This window comes from Staurois parvus, unplaced genomic scaffold (assembly GCF_062004578.1).
Source record: "Staurois parvus isolate SC_StPar_1 unplaced genomic scaffold, SC_StPar_1.0 ptg000903l, whole genome shotgun sequence".
Taxonomy (NCBI): Eukaryota; Metazoa; Chordata; class Amphibia; order Anura; family Ranidae; genus Staurois; species Staurois parvus.
The window spans coordinates 469780-487500 of NW_028318699.1; the positions used below are offsets into that span (position 1 = coordinate 469780).

The 17721-nt window shown below is 46.3% G+C and overlaps 1 protein-coding gene across 1 annotated transcript in view; it reads left to right on the top strand.

The window, feature by feature from the left end:
• The first annotated feature begins 8369 nt into the window (after positions 1-8369).
• The window catches only part of LOC149442180 (integrator complex subunit 14-like), a 114501-nt gene continuing 105149 nt past the window's right edge, over positions 8370-17721 (top strand). The window contains exons 1-3 of the mRNA XM_089656401.1: positions 8370-8468; positions 15024-15142; positions 15343-15485. Of these exons, the coding sequence (XP_089512527.1) occupies positions 8370-8468; positions 15024-15142; positions 15343-15485 (361 nt within the window). The remainder of the gene's footprint in view (positions 8469-15023; positions 15143-15342; positions 15486-17721) is intronic.

Genomic DNA, 17721 nt, shown 5'->3' on the forward strand with positions numbered 1-17721 from the left:
TTCGGGGAGAGCGGATACAGTGAATGCGGGGTTCGGGGAGAGCGGATACAGTGAATGCGGGGTCCGGGGAGAGCGGATACAGTGAATGCGGGGTTCGGGGAGACCGGATATAGTGAATGCAGGGTCCGGGGAGAGCAGATATAGTGAATGCGGGGCCCTGGGAGAGTGGATATAGTGAATGCAGGGTCCGGGGAGAGCGGATATAGTGAATGCAGTGTCCAGGGAGAGCGGATACAGTGAATGCGGGGTCTGGGGAGAGCGGATACATTGAATGCGGGGTTCGGGGAGAGCGGATACAGTGAATGCGGGGTTCGGGGAGAGCGGATACAGTGAATGCGGGGTCCGGGGAGAGCGGATACAGTGAATGCGGGGTCCGGGGAGAGCGGATATAGTGAATGCGGGGTCGGGTGAGCGGATACAGTGAATGCGGGGTCCGGGGAGAGCGGATATAGTGAATGCGGGGTCCGGGGAGAGCGGATATAGTGATTGCGGGGTCCGGGGAGAGCGGATATAGTGAATGCAGGGTCCGGGGAAAGCGGATACAGTGAATGCAGTATCCGGGGAGAGCGGATACAGTGAATGCGGGGTCTGGGGAGAGCGGATACAGTGAATGCGGGGTTCGGGGAGAGCGGATACAGTGAATGCGGGGTTTGGGGAGAGCGGATACAGTGAATGCGGGGTCCGGGGAGAGCGGATACAGTGAATGCGGGGTCCGGGGAGAGCGGATATAGTGAATGCGGGGTCCGGTGAACGGATACAGTGAATGCGGGGTCCGGGGAGAGCGGATATAGTGAATGCGGGGTCCGGGGAGAGCGGATATAGTGATTGCGGGGTCCGGGGAGAGCGGATATAGTGAATGCGTGGTCCGGGGAGAGCGGATATAGTGAATGCGGGGTCCGAGGAGAGTGGATATAGTGATTGCGGGGTCCGGGGAGAGCGGATATAGTGAATGCGTGGTCCGGGGAGAGCGGATATAGTGAATGCGGGGTTCGGTGAGCGGATACAGTGAATGCGGGGTCCGGGGAGAGCGGATACAGTGAATGCGGAGTCCGGGGAGAGCGGATATAGTGAATGCGGGGTCCGGGGAGAGCGGATACAGTGAATGCGGGGTCCGGGGAGAGCGGATATAGTGAATGCGGGGTCCGGGGTTTAGTAACCCTTTACCGCTTCTCAAACGTCTAGGCAAATGATACTATGGACAGCCCACAGTGCCGTTCACGTTAGCTAAACAAAGCGTTAGCATTGCTTCAAACGTGAAGCCTGATGTTGAGTCTGGAGGAGTTCGAAGTCTTTCAATGCCTCCCATTCAAGCCTATGGTAACGCTCCACAAACACGCTGACAGGCCTTTGCGGTGCATTAACGTTACGTTGTATTATAGGCATTTGTGGTGCGGTTTTAACGTGCCTCAAACGCACCAATAACGCACATAGGGTGTTTAGGGTATCATTTTTAATGAGTGTTACATGTGAGTCAAATACACCTATTACCGCTATATGTGCATTTGTTAAGCGGCAGCATTTTGAGTCAAGTGTGAACAGACCCTTAGGGCTCATTCTGACTTGTGCATTATAGTAATGAGCCCATTCTATGGTCAACACCATTTATTGGAAGGCTTTGGTCACACAGAAGGCTGGACTCCGCTAGCAATCGGCATATTATTGCGGCCGGGATTCACAGAAGTTTGGGTTCAGCCACCGGCAGCCAGTACAAGTCAATGACAGGCTGACAGATGCTGCGGCTGTAAGTGTGTCACTGCACATCGAGTACAGAGGGGTGGCGGTGGACGTGGTATACTTGGACAGAGGGGTGGCGGTGGACGCGGTATACTTGGACAGGGGGGTGGCGGTAAACGTGGTATACTTGGACAGAGGGGTGGCGGTGGACCTGGTATACTTGGACAGAGGGGTGGCGGTGCACGTGGTATACTGGGACAGAGGGGTGGCGGTGCACGTGGTATACTGGGACAGAGGGGTGGCGGTGCACGTGGTATACTGGGACAGAGGGGTGGCGGTGCACGTGGTATACTGGGACAGAGGGGTAGTGGTGCACGTGGTATACTTGGACAGAGGGGTGGCGGTGGACGCGGTATACGTGGACAGAGGGGTGGCGGTGCACGTGGTATACTTGGGCAGAGGGGTGGCGGTGCACGTGGTATACTTGGACAGAGGGGTGGCGGTGGACCTGGTATACTGGGACAGAGGGGTGGCGGTGGACGTGGTATACTGGGACAGAGGGGTGGCGGTGCACGTGGTATACTTGGACAGAGAGGTGGCGGTGGACGCGGTATACTTGGACAGAGGGGTGGCGGTGGACGCGGTATACTTGAACAGAGGGGTGGCAGTGGAGTACTTGGAAAGAGGGGTGGTGGTGGACGTGGTATACTTGGACAGAGGGGTGGCGGTGGACGTGGTATACTTGGACAGAGGGGTGGCATTGGATGTGGTATACTTGGACAGAGGGGTGGCGGTGGACGTGGTATACTTGGACAGAGGGGTGGCATTGGACGTGGTATACTTGGACAGAGGGGTGGTGGTGGACGTGGTATACTTGGACAGAGGGGTGGTGGTCGACGTGGTATACTTGGATTTTGCAAAAGCGTTTGGCACAGTTCCCCACACACAGCTAATGTGTAAGGTAAAGTCTACAGGCTGGAAAAATCTGTATGTAAATGAATAGAAAACTGACTAAAAGTTCGTATTCAGAGAGTAGTGGGTAATGATTCATACTCTGAATGGTCTAGGGTTGTCAGTGGGGTACCCCAAGGTTCAGTGTTGGGACTCTTACTTTTTAATATATTTATAAACAATATCGGGTCTGAGATTATAAATCCCATTTCAGTCTTTGCAGATGACACCAAACTGTGCCGTGGAATAACGTCCTTACAGGATGTCTCCAATTTACAAGCCGACTTCAATGCTCTGTGTAATTGGGGGACTATGGGGCCAATGAGGTTTAATGTTGATAAATGTAAGGTTCTGCACTGGGGAGCTAAGAATAGGCATGCCTCATACATATTGGGGGGGGGTACAACTGGGGGAATCAATGGAGAAGGATCTGGGGGGGGGGGTCAATGGTGGAGAAGGATCTGGAAGTTCTGGTAGATCACAAGCTTAATAATGGCATGCAATGCCAAGCTGCGGGATCTAAAGCGAGCAAAATACTCTCTTGTATTAGGAGAGGTATAGACTCCAGAGAGAGAGATATCATTCCCCCCCCCCCCCCCCCCCGGTACAAATGATTAGTAAGACCTCATCTGGAATATAAAGTTCAGTTTTGAGCACCAATTCAGTTCACAAAAAGAACATTGGGGAACTGGAGAAAGTACAGAGAAGGGCAACCAAACTGATAAGAGGCATGGAGGAGCTCAGCTATGAGGAAAGAATATAACTGGATATAACATTTATAGGTCAGGTTGATCCAGGGAATATCCGATTGCCTCTCGGGGAATCAAAAAATTATTTTTTTCCCTGCAGGAGCAAGCTTTGCTGTTTTTTTTTGTCTGCCTCTGGATCAGCTGTGGGTATAGGATTATAACTTTTTTTTTTCTTTCTCTGGTTGAACTGGATGGACTTTTGTCTTTTTTTCAGCCAGACTAACTATGTAGTTACAGGTGATTTTTTATCTATTTTTTTTTTTTAATTTACTACAGGCACCTATATAGCGCTGTCAATTAACGCAGTGCTACACACACATCAGCATCCTCTTACATCAGGGTCCTCATCAGAGACTTACCTTACATCAGGGTCCTCATCAGAGACTTACCTTACATCAGGGTCCCCATGAGAGACCCGCCCTTACATCAGGGTTCCCATCAGCATCCCCTTACATCAGAGTCCCCCCTTAGGGTCGCTGGTTCAAATCCTGACCATGGCACCACCTGCCTGGAGTTTGCATGTTCTCCCTGTGCCTGCGTGGGTTTCCTCCGGGTACTCCAGTTTCCTCCCACACGCCAAAGACATGCTGGTAGGTGAATTGGCTCCTGTCTAAATTGGCCCCAGTATGTGTATGTATGAATGTGAGTTAGGGACCTTAGATTGTACACCCCTTGAGGGTTAGGGACTGATGTGAATGTACAATATATATGTAAAGCGCGGCGTAAATTGACGGCGATATATAAGTACCTGAAATAAATAAAATGATTTTCTTTTAGTTAGGGGGAAAGTGACAGCTAATTCTCTGAGCTATAGTGACAAAAAAAAAAAAAAAAAGCGGTAAATACATTTAAAAATCAGCACCATAATAAATTTAAAAAAAAGGCCTGGGCTCCTCCCTCCCATCTATACCAAGCCCCTCGGGTCTGGTATGGATTTTGGGGGGGACCGCCACACCATTTTTTTTTAGGCATGAGAGTTCCCCTCAAAATCCACACGAGACCCGAAGGGCTTGGTATAGATGGGAGGAGGGACCTCACGCCGTTTTTTTTAATTATTATAATTGCCGGCAATTCATTTACATTTAGCTGTCAGTGGGGAACTCCGCTGACATCTGAAACATTAACACATGGTTGTCACTAGTAAAATACCGCATTACTTAATAAAATAACTCATGCGGTATTTTAGTAGCTTTTTTTTCTGACCTCTGGAACGGATTAATTGGTTTTCAATGCATTCCTATGGGAAACGGCATTTCGGTTTACGAATTGTTTGCTATAAGAAAAGTCCTGCAGAACAAATTAAATGAGTAAACCGAGGTGTTACTGAACTAGGGCCAATTCACCTCCCAGCTTGTCTTTGGAATGGTGATGAGGGACAGACAAGTGTCCCTTGGAGAAGCAGCTGGCCCCAGCTGAACGCAAACGCGGGTGAATGCCAACCTCTTGAGGCGCTTGTTATTGCCATTTCGGTGATCCACAAAAGGGGTGCCGGCCATCCAAAAGGCGATCTAGAGAACACTCCAACCATGCGCTAAGAAGACGCCACACACGTCCGGCTCATCAAATGGCCGGATGTAAGAACAGCCTCTACCGAGGTCACAGCCTCTGATACGTCTGGCACGTCCCTCCACCCGGGAGTGGACCGGATGGGGAACTCGTCTCTCAGTTCCCCATCAGGCTCCCTAATAACAAGGACCATGTAATTTCCCAAATATGGTGGGGCTTGCCCGTATTTTGGTAATGACGTCCCCTGCATCCGCGGCCCTTTTGTTTACATTTAGCTTGCGGCCGGGAATTTCCCAGATGACATCTAAATGAGGCCGGGGATACATTTCTGTGTGAGGTTACATACATGACGGCCTCCCAGCACAGCCAGTGCCCGCTTTGAGTACTGGCATACCTCTGCATGTTCAGAGTTGATCTTCAAGTGGTTCTAAAGGCTCAACCCCCACCAAATACTTACCTGAGCCCCTTTTCAATCCAGCGATGTGCATGAGAGCCTCGGCTCTCCAGGGACTCTCCCTCCTCGTTGGCGGAGACAGCAGCAGGAGCCATTGACTTTCATTGCTGTCAATCACAGCCAGTGAGCCAAGGAAGGGGGGTGGGTATGGCCGAGACATGGCTGTGTGTGTGTGAATGGACACAGAAAGCAGCGGCCTAGGAGTGAGCCTACTCAGGCTCAAGCAGTTTGCTGTGGGGGGCACTTGGCCGAGGGAGGGGGACCCAAGAAGAGGAGGATGGGGATAGGTATGACAGGTTTGTTTGGGTTTTTTTTTCTTCTTTAAATTGCCTATAATATCACTTTAATCATAGACTACCTCTTCGACGAAGCCCAGAGGGTGGGGCTAAAAGCACTGGCATGGGGTAGCTTAGGATGGTCTAAGACAGGGGTGGGCAGCTGTTGGTGAACTACAAGTCCCATCATGCCTCTGCGAGTCATGCTTGTAACTATCAGTTTTGCAATGCCTCATGGGACTTGTAATTCTACAACAGCTGGAGGGCCACAGTTGCCCACCCCTGGTCTAAGACAACCAACTGACGCATTTCACCCAAAACTCAGAGTATGCGGCTGAGGCCGAACATGTGCAGCGTTTTCTTACCACCTGAGAATCCCAGCTGCACAAATACACCGATTCTTGGCAGTGTACCGCTCTCTGTGACCGTGTGAATGAGGCCTAAATGGCAGCTTAACGCACAGAACAGTAGAGGGGGAAAAAGCACAACTAATTTCAGCACACAAAAACGTATGTAAGAAATGTTGTGGCGCACGGATGAAGAGTAATAAATGGACTGTCACAATGCAATGCACATTAACCTCTTCACGTCGGCAGCACACAAATGTGCGGCCTCCCGGCGTCTGGGCCTAGACGCCGAGCGGCCGCACATTTGCGTTCAGGTAAGAAAAAACATATGTGCCGAGAGCGCGCACCCTGCGCGTTCCCAGCACACATGTCCGGTACTCACGGAAAGGTCCCAATCTCCTCTTTCGATCGGGACCTTTCACGATCATGTCGCACGTCGTCACGGAGGTCACATGATCCCTAAAACCCATCCCGCCTCCCGGCCCTTTAAGAGTTTCAGAAGCCGGGACGGGTTTTAGAGATCACGTGACCACCGTGATGACGTGTCACATGATCGGGAAAGGTCCCAATCGAAAGAGGAGAAGGGGTTAAAGTGCATCAGTTAAGACACCGCAAAGGATCACAAAAGTGCAAATCCAGCCTAAGGTCAGGTTCACACCTATGCAGTTTGCTTTTGCTCTGTTTCTGTAGTGCGGTTTTCATTTTTTTTTTTTTTTAATTTCAAGTTTCTGGGCAGATTCAAAAACGCAAAAAGCATCAAAAACGCACTAAATGCCCTTCTGCAGCTTTTCCATTAGCGTTTATCGGAACAAAAATGCAACTTTTTCCATTAAAAAAAAAGTCCCTGACCCTTTGCAAAAAAACACACTGGGTGAAAACGCAGAGATGTGAACGTGTCCCATAGAAAAATCATGTTCAATGGACTGCTGTGCGTTTCTGCAAAATGCTGCGGAAACCGCTTAGGTGTGAACCTGGGGTAAAGGGGGCAAAAGTGTCTCTGCCGGGCTCACACCATGGTGCAGAGACGTCCGTTTTTCTGCACACGTTCTGATAGGGCATAATGAAATCAATTGTTCTACTAACATTTATAGGTGACGTTGATCCAGGGAATATCCGATTGTCTCTCGGGGGATCAGGTTTATTACACTTGACCAATCCCTTTCTAACTATGTAACAGTTTAAAAACAAGTCCTCACTGACCTCTATAGCTGCAGACACTGTGCAGTAATTCATCCTCACTATTTAAAGCAGGTACACTGAGTTTGTCAAAGTCCTTCTGGCAGCAGCTGACACCGTGTGAGAATGGGCTGCTTATGAGAATACAGGAGGGCATTATTGTGAGATTTTTTTTTTTTTTTTAATGGTTGAACTGGATGGACTTGTCTTTTTTTCAGCCAGACTAACTATGTAGCTATGTTCTCTATGTGTCCTGTTCACTCCACAACAGTGGTATCACGGGCAGATTTTTTTTCTGCACAGGAATCTACATTGTGTATAAAACTCATTGATGCGCGCATGAAAACTGATGAATCTGCGCATATGGTGGCACAGTGGCTTAGTGGTTAGCACATCTGCCTTGCAGTAAATGGGTCATGGGTTCGATTCCTGACCATGGCGCCTCCTGCATGGAGTTTGCATGTTCTCCCTGTGCTTGCGTGGGTTTCCTCCGGGTGCTCCGGTTTCCTCCCACACTCCAAAGACATGCTGGTAGGTGAATTGGATCCATGTGTATGTATGAATGTGAGTTAGGGACCTTAGATTGTACGCCCCTTGAGGCTTAGGGACTGATGTGAATGATATATATATATATATATATATATATATATAATGTATGTAAAGCGCTGCGTAAATTGACAGCGCTATATAAGTACCTGAAATAAATATGGTGTGAACGAGGCCTAACAATGGCGATTCTGATTCCTCCAAATGCCCCCTTCCTCTCCTATTATTTAGTCCTGGCCTCTCGCGTCATTCTTGCCCCCCTGCGCAGAAATCACATGCTAGAAATAATCATTATATATTACACTCCATAGGTTGCAGAGGTAATCTGCATTTTTGGGCAAACCATGGTGCAGGACAACAGACTGTGGAAGGGCACAAATGATTTTTTTTTTAATTTGGAGGTCAATAAGTGGCTCACAGGTGAGTGACAATTGTTTATTACACTTGACCAATCCCTTTCGACTGTTCAGCTTTCAGTAGGAATGCCCTTTGACCTTTGTGGTCCCAGAAAGTAAGAAGACTGAACAATGTACCAAGGAGTAGAACCAGAAGCAGAAAGATTGGGGAATGAAACAAAAATCTTCTCCCACCCGCTATATAAAACAAACAAAAATATGGAAAACATTATGCGGTCTTCCTTCTCCGACTCCCCAGACGCCTGCGCCTTTGCTTGTATAAGTGACGGAAATTGATGGCGAGTCCTGTCAGGAGAGAAAAAGGAGAAAACGCTTTTAGAACGGAATTTCAGGCATACGATGTACAAACTATTAACCCTTTCACTGCCGCAGAGGTAAGGCTCATGTCGGCAGCAGCGGGTAATGCGTGGAAATGTTACAAGCCGACTGTTGGCTCTCGGATGCATGTGATCAGGTGGCTATTCAGCTGCCATATTGCTTCCTTGGATCCCCAGAATGTGCACCACCCCCAATGTCTCCTGTCTCACCTGTCCTATGATCCCATGGTGTCCTCCCCACAGCCCGTTTCACCAGCCGTCTGGCACCAGTATCTCCAGTGTGGGCACCCGGCTGTGACAAAGTTTTTTTTTTTTTTTTTCAAACCTGAAAATTTGAACATTTCAAACAACCTGCCCAGTGGATCCAGCGATGTCCTGCAGAATCCTCTCAGAATTCTGCCCTTTCTCGGTCCCGTGCTACCATCTTCTTATGTGACGTCATTAGGTTCCGCTGCCGAGCCTCACAATGTGCCGCTAGGTCCGCCCCTTCCTCTATCGATGAAAGTGTGTGCCTCCTATGATGTGTGACTGTGTGATGTGCATATCCCCAAGAGCCACAGCAGGCTTAATGCATGTCATTCGCCTAGGAGAGTGAAGTGCAATGGGGGGAGGGGAAAGGGGGTGGGAACGGGTTAGAACTTTAAAAATAAAACAAAGTACATAAGCCTGGCAGTACTAGGGTCCTGGGTTCGAATCCCAACCACAGCACCACCTGCCTGGAGTTTGCATGTTCTCCCTGTGCCTGCGTGGGTTTCCTCTGGGTACTCCGGTTTCCTCCCACACTCCAAAGACATGCTGGTAGGTTAATTGGCTCCGGTCTAAATTGTCCCTAGTATGTGTATGTATGAATGCGAGTTAGGGACCTTAGATTGTACGCCCCTTGAGGGTTAGGGACCTTAGATTGTACACCCCTTGAGGGTTAGGGACTGATGTGAATGTACAATATATATGTAAAGTGCTGCGTAAATTGACGGCACTTTATAAGTACCTGAAATAAATAAGCAAAAAAAAAAATTTGCTCTTCATGTAGAGGAGGGGAGGAGGAGTGGAGAGGAAGGAACTATACTCCGAGGGTGAAGATCCGCTTTACACATACACATAAATGCGAATGCAAGCAAACGTCCACGTGAGAGCAGTAATTCATTCACAATTATCTCTGAATCAACAACCTGTGAAGGCTTTTAATTGCATGCCGCCCGGCCACTGTACATATACAGCGGCAGGGCGGCACTCACAGGCAAAACCACGTTTTTGTAAACAAATAGGGGGCGCGCGCGACCGCCCTATTTGTCCTGTGGATCACCGCCGCAGATGTCAGTCGCCGGGTCACAGCCACTCCTTAGCGGCTATGTCCCGGCGATCGGCGGCAAACAGTAACAGAGAGCACAGCTGCAGTAGCTGTCTGTCACTTCCCTGACAGCTCGAGGATGAGCTGATCGAGAAAGAACAGTTTCTGTCTCCCGATCAGCCTTGTCCCGCCCAGTACACAGCCCCGCCCCCTAGTAAAACACTCCCCTCACTCCTATAACCCTTCCCTGCAAAATAAAGTTAACCCCTTCCTCCCCAGTGCCATTAGTACAGTGTCAGTGTTTTTTTTTTTTTTGCACTGATCACTGTATTAGTGTTTTTGGGGATATCAGTGACCCCAAGTCAGTAGTCCCCAATGTCAAAATGTCCACCACAGTCCCGCCATAAGTCGCTGGTCGCTGCCATAAGTCCCTGATCGCCGCCATAATTCGCTGATCGCCGCCATTATTAGTATAAAAAACCCCCTAAAAATCACAGTATCTTTCCCGCCATTTGTAAACGCTATAACTTTCACGTAAACCAATTAATTTACACGTATTGGGGTTTTTTTAGCAAAGACATGTCGCAGAATGCATTTTGGCAGAAATTTATGACTAAATTTGATTTTTGCATTTTTTTTTTACTGGACATGTTTTATAGCAAAAAGTCCAAAATATTTTTTTTTTTCCTCAAAATTGTCAGCCTTTTTTTTTATAGCGCAAAAAATAAAAACCGCACAGACGATCAAATACCACCAAAAGAAAGTTCAATTTGTGGGGAAAAAAAGGATGTAAATTTCATTTATGTACCATATTGCATGACCGCGCAATTGTCCGTTAAACTAGCGCAGCGCTGTATAGCAGAAAAATGGTGTAAATTGCAGTATCTATACCATAGTTTGTAGACGATATAACTTCACACAAAGCAATCAATATACACTTATTGGGATTTTTTTTACCAAAAACATGGAGCAGAATACATTTTGGCCTAAATTTATAACCATCTTTGAGTTTACTATATATTTTTTATAGCTGAAATTAAAAAATATTGTTTTTCTTCAAAATGTTTGGCCTTTTTATGTTTATAGCGTGAAAAATAAAAAGCGCACAGGTGATCAAATACCACCGAAAGAAAGCTCTATTTGTGTGAAAAAAAGGACGTAAATTTCGTTTGGGTGCAGCATTGCATGACCGCGCAATTATCAGTTGAATTAGTGCAGCGCCGAGTAGCAAAAAGAGGCGTGGTCATTAAGGGGGGTAAATCCTCAGGAGCTCAAGTGGTTAACATACTGTCACCCTAGCAGTACAGGGTTACCATGGTGACACTGTACTACTTGTGGAGGGTGATGAGGATTTTTTTATTTTTTTTTACACTAATTGCTATTACACCCATAAAGGCTGTAAAAGCAATCATTTCTCCTTCTCTCTGGCTGCATTCTTGCAGCAATTGAGAAATACTGTGTGAGCTGTGATTGGTCACAGCTTGTCACATGGTACAAGGCTGTTGTGAATAGCCCTGTACCATGTGATCTCTGTGATCATTCACAGATTTCACACGTAGTAAGCAATGATGTCAGAAGTGACATCTTGCTTACTACTCTTCATGTGATCACTGATTGGCACCTCACACAGAGGTCCCGTACAGCGATCGGTGTTCGGAGGACACAGCGGGCAACAAATCGCGGTGCCGCACGCTCCCAGGGAGTGCGCACAGGCCAAAATAGTGGGCGCCGTTTATGAACGACAACCCGCCCCTGCCCTGCCACTGTCCGGCCGTTTATATACAGCAGCCGGACGGGAAGTGGTTAAAGCCTAACTCCACGTGTCTCTTTTTAAATATTTCTTTTGCGCCAAGATGGTCTAAAATACAAATATAAAAAAATATTAAAAAAATTTAAAAATACAGCGCCCCAAGCAAGAAAACCTGTCAGTGCAGTAGCTGTATTACCTGTATCCCATTCCATCCCATTCCCAAAACAACGTAGCCTCTGGCTGAGAGCTGCTAAGCCATTCATGGGAAGAATTGTAGTCCATGAATGAATACAAAGCTTCCTCTGATTGTGAGGTCAATTGCCTCAGCCAATCAAAGGAAGCTTTGTATTCATTCATGGAATACAAAGCTTCCCCTGAATGGCTGGGAGTGGAAAGCTAAAAAAGCTCACCCAGCAAGCGCCCCTGTTAGTGCAGTAAATAGTTTGTTTGGGCCAGCTTGGCCGAGGCAAACTATTTAAAGGGACCTTAAGCATGGAGTTAGGCTTTAAATGAAGGCATGTGAGATAATAAAACCGAATCATTACCACTTGTATGTACATATACTGCGGCGGGGTGACCACTAAAGGCACTGTGACGTTACTGGTACATCGCTGCCCGTTTCTGGGAGTTGGGCACATGCCCCCCATCTACTCCGCTGTGATTTGACGTAGCAGGAGTTCGTCAACAGATCCCGACCAATAATTCATGTCTGGGACCTGCTGATCAGCTGTGTCCAATCACCAGGAAAAGAAACAAATCAATATTTATTGAAAAGCAGCACAGTTCACACATTAACACTTGTTAGGCACAAAATTAACCCCTTGATTGACCTTAGATGTTAGATCCTTCCTAGCCAGTGTCAGTACAGTGTCAGTGTATATTATTAGCACTGATCACTGTATTAGCGTCACTGGTGATGTCAGTGGCAATTAGTTAGTTCCCACAAAGTGCCAGTGTCAGATTGCCCGCCGCACTATCACTGTTCCACTGATTGCCGCCATTACTAGTAGAAAAAAAAAAAAATTCCAGTGTATAAATACGATAGTTTGTAGACACTATAACTTGCATGCAAACCAATTAATATAAATTATTGGGATTTTTTTTTTTTCACCAAACATTTGTAGTAGAATACATTTTGGCCTACATTTTATGAAGAAATTTTGATTTTTAAAGTGTGTGTATGTGTGTGTGTATATATATATATATATATATATATATATATATATATATATATATATATATATATATATATATATATATATATATATATACACACACATATAGTATTTATTATTATTTTATATAATATATATATTTATTATTTTATTTTTGTGTGTGTGCGTGTGTATGTATATATATATATGTGTGTGTGTGTGTGTGTGTGTGTATGTATGTGTGTATATATATATATATATATATATATATATACATACACACATATAAAGTATGTGTATCTATATATATTTATTATTATTTAATTTTTTTTATTATTATTTTTACTATTATTATTATTATTTTTTTTTTTTAAACGCTTGCCGCCCTGCCACTGTGTATATACGTGTGCAGGGCGGCAGTGGAGCGCAAAACCACGTTTTAAAACGGGTTCCGCGCTCCCGACACTTTCGCTGGCAGGGGGCGCGCGCGCTCCCGCCGACCCGCGGGTGACACGATTTGATCCAGGAGGGATCAATCATTAGATTTCAGCCAGTGATTTCTGGCTGAAATCACATGATCGGTCCCTGTCCTATCCTGTCCTGTGTTGATATTTACACAGGGCAGGATATGATGTCATTCTTCTCTGCCTGGACACATTCTGTTCCAGACAGAGAAGAAGACATCCAAAAAGTGAGTACAAAGCACTACACTACAGTTAGAACACTCTAGGACACATTTAACCCCCTGATCGCACTCCCCCCCCCAGTTAACCCTTCACTGCCCAGTGTCACTGATCAGTGAAGCGATTTTTACTGATCAGTGTCGCTGGCGACTTCCGATAGAGTTAGCGCCCCTCCCAGATAGCGCCAGTTTGCCCGCCAGTACACCAGTAATCCCGTTTAACCCCTTGATCGCCCCCCCAGTTAACCCCTTCACTGCCCTGTCACCAGTGTCACTGATCAGTGAACCAATTTTTACTGATCACTGTATCAGTGTCGCTGGCGACTTCCGATAGTGTTAGCGCCCCTCCCAGATAGCGCCAGTTTGCCCGGTAGTGCACCAGAAATCCCATTTAACCCCTTGATCGCCCCCCTCCCCCCCCCCCCCCCAGTTAACCCCTTCACTGCCCTGTCACCAGTGTCATTGATTACAGTGAACAGATTTTTACTGATCACTGTATTAGTGTCACTGGTGACTTCCGATAGTGTTAGCACCCCTCCTAGATAGCGCCAGTTTGCCCGCTAATGCACGGGATTTTTTTTACCAAAAACATGTAGCAGAATACATTTTGGCTTAAATTTATGACTAACTTTGAGTTTATGATATATTTTTTATAGCGTAAAGTAGAAAATATTGTTTTTTTTCAAAATTTTCGTATTTTTTTTTATTATAGTGCAAAAAATAAAAAGCGCACAGGTGATCAAATACCACCAAAAGAAAGCTCTATTTGTGTGAAATAAAGGACGTAAATTTCGTTTGGGTGCAGCATTGCATGACCGCGCAATTATCATTTGAATTAGTGCAGCGCTGTATAGCAAAAAAAGGCATAAATTACAGTATCTATCCCATAGTTTGTAGACGCTATAACGTTCACACAAAGCAATCAATATACACTTATTGGGATTTTTTTACCAAAAACATGGAGCAGAATACATTTTGGCCGAAATTTATGACTAACTTTGAGTTTACGTAAATTTCGTTTGGGTACAGCATTGCATGACCGCGCAATTATCATTTGAATTAGTGCAGCGCCAAACAGCAAAAAAAGGCGTGGTCATTAAGGGGCGTAAATCCTCTGGGGCTCAAGTGGTTAATAGCAAAAAGTAAAATATATTGTCTGTCTTCAAAATTTTCAGCCTTTTTTTGTCTATATAACAAATAAAAACCAAATGGTGATAACATACAACCAAAAAAATGTGAAATTATATAAATTCCATTTGGGTACAGTGTTGCGTGACAGCGCAATTACCAGTTAAAGTAGCACAGTCCAGAATAGCAAAAAGTGGCCTGGTCATGAAGGGGGTAAAACCCTCTGGAGCTTAAGTGGATAATCTACCGCAATACAAACAGTGGGGTTTTTTTTTCTGTTTTTGTTTTTTTTTGTTTATTTGTTTTGGGGGTTTTTTTATGTTTTTTTTTTTGTTTTAGTAGAATAGGGGAAGGCTGGTCCTCCTGCCATCTTTATATTGCCTTTGTGTCCTTGTTGCAGACTTTCCTTCACTTCCTTATGAGAAAGAAAAAGAGAAACTAGAGCTCTGGTTAGCAGTTAACCCCGGCAGGTGGTTGTAATCCCCCCGTTCTCTCCTAATATAAAGAGAGAATGTTTTTGGGTGAATTTACGCTTTTTATGAATATATGACGATGTGTTCATTGCATTTCCTTTTCTTTGTCCTCTTGTCCCCCCCCCCCACCCCCTCAGCTGCAGAGCTCCGATTCCTTGGATACTCTGGAAAGACTTATTGACCTCAATAATGGGGAGGGTCAGATCTTTACCATCGATGGGCCCCTGTGCTTAAAGAATGTCCAGTCCATGTTCGGGTAAGTGAGCTCGCCTGCCCTGCATGGAGTCTGTCTCTAGTTAATTTACTGCCGGATATTGCCGGGCTTGTTAGAGATTAGTTGTCATGTGAGAGGATTATAGTGTATAGCTGGCTCTGAGTTTTTAGCATGACAGATTTCTCTTCCTAACTGACGTTTTTTTAGTTAATTCCACGTAAAACAACATTTTTCTCCTACAGGAAACTTATTGATGTGGCGTACACTCCGTTCCATGCAGTGCTGAAGTGTGGGAACCTGTCCTCTGATGTCCAGGTCTTCCCCAGGCCGGAATCTGTTGTCATAGATGAAGAGACCGATCCAATTCCTAAATCTTTAAGTACAGGTAGAGGCATGTCATATGGTGTTTACTGTCTGTATTAACCACTTGCCTACCAGGCACTTATACCCCCTTCCTTACCAGGCCAATTTGCAGCTTTCAGCGCTGCCGCACTTTGATTGACAATTGCGCGGTCATGCAACATTGTACCCATATGAAATTTTGATCATTTTTTTCTCACAAATAGAGCTTTCTTTTGGTGGTATTTAATTGCCACTGGGCGCTTTACTTTTTGCGCTATAAATAAAAAAAGTGCAAAAAATTTGAAAAAAAAAAAAATTTTCTTTGTTTCTATTATAAAATTTTTCAAACAGGTATTTTTTCTCCTTCACTGATGTGCGTTGATGAGGCAGCACTGATAGGAGGCACTGATGGGCACTGATAGGAGGCACTGATAGGCACTGATAGGCAGCACTAAAGGGCACTGATAGGCAGTACTAATGAGGTGGCACGGATAGGCAGCACTGATAGACAGCACTAATGAGATGTCACGGATAGGCGGCACTAATATGCAGCACTGATAGGCGGCACTGATAGGTGACACTGATGATGGGTACTGATAGACGGCACTGACTGGCATCACTGCTGGGCACTGACTGGCGGCACTGACTGGCACAACCCCTGGGCACTGACTGGTGGCACTGACTGGCAGCACTGCTGGGCTGCACTGGTGGGTGGCACTGGTGGGCAGCACTGGTGGGTGGGCACAGGTGGGTGGCACTTCTGGGCACAGGTAGGTGGCACTTCTGGGCACAGGTGTGTGACACTGCAGAGTGGCACAGGTGGGTGCACTGCTGGACACAGGTGGGTGATCTGCTGGGCACAGGTGGGCGGAGCTAGTGGGCGCACTGCTGGGCACAGGTGGGCGGAACTTGCGGGTGGCACTGCTGGGCACCGATCATCAGGGCACTGATCATCAGTGTCCTGATGATCGGTGCCGATCCCCGCTGTGACAACTGCCGGTTCTCGGCAGTACTTTCCTCACGATCTGACAGCGTGAGGAAAGTGCAGCCGAGAACCGGCACTTGCATTTCCCTGTGATCAGCGTGTCATTGGACACCGCTGATCACGTGGTAAAAGGCCGCTGAGATCGCCGGGTGCGCGCCCCCTGGGGCGCGCAGGAGAGCGCGTTCTGGGGGGACGTCATATGACGTCCACCCAGAACTGGCCGGCCGCAGTGAAGCCGTCATTCGGCTATCTGCGGTCGGCAACTAGTTAAAGCAACAGTGTGTACTTTAAGTGGTTCTAAAGCCTCCCCCCCCCCCCCCCAAAAAAAAAAGTTAGCAGCTACAAATACTGTAATACTGTAAATAATGTCCTTTTATTATAAGGACACTTACCTGTCCAGGGATCCAGCGATATCCTCACCCCGAGACTATTCTTCATTCAGCTTTGGGTCCAGGCACCGGCTTCTTAACCATTTCAATACCGGGCACTTTTCCCCCTTCCTGCCCAGGCCAGTTTTCAGGTTTCAGCGCTCTCACATTTTGAATGACAATTGCGCGGTCATACAACATTGTACCCAAACTAAAATTTTATCATTTTGTTCACACAACTAGAGCTTTCTTTTGGTGGTATTTAATCACCGCTGGGGGTTTTATTTTTTGCTAAATTAACAAAAAGACACGAAAATTTTGAAAAAAAAACACGTTTTTCTTTGTTTCTGTTATAAAAGTTTGCAAATAAATAATTGTTCTTCATAAATTTAGGCCGAGATGTATTCTGCTCCATGTCTTTGGTGAAAATAACCCAAATTAGGATGTATTTTTTAGTTTTTAGGAAAGTTATAGAGTTCACAAACTATGGTATAGATCTGAATTTTGATCAATCCTGAAGTACTGATGGCCAATCTAATTTCTTGAGGTCCAAGAATGTCAATGACCCACTGCACTGCATTCCTGTGCAAATCCCATGCGATTTGTGTGCGGTGCGATCGGAGCCGTACGTTTTGTATGGCTCTAATCACATCGCACCAAAAAGGTGCAGGACCCCTTTTTTTTTTTTTTTGGTCCGCACTAGAATCGGCTTGCATGGGTATTCACACCTATGTGATCCGATTCTGCACATCGCACCGCGTTTTGTGGACCGCTTTTGGGGTGTTGTTGACTTAACATACACACCTGCAGCGGTTCGCATGAACGGGGTGCGATTCTGATGCAGTGCGGAATTCGCACAGAAAACGCTGCAAATTCCACATTGTATCAGTGTGAACCCCGGGCTAAAGGGCTTTAAGATAAAAGGT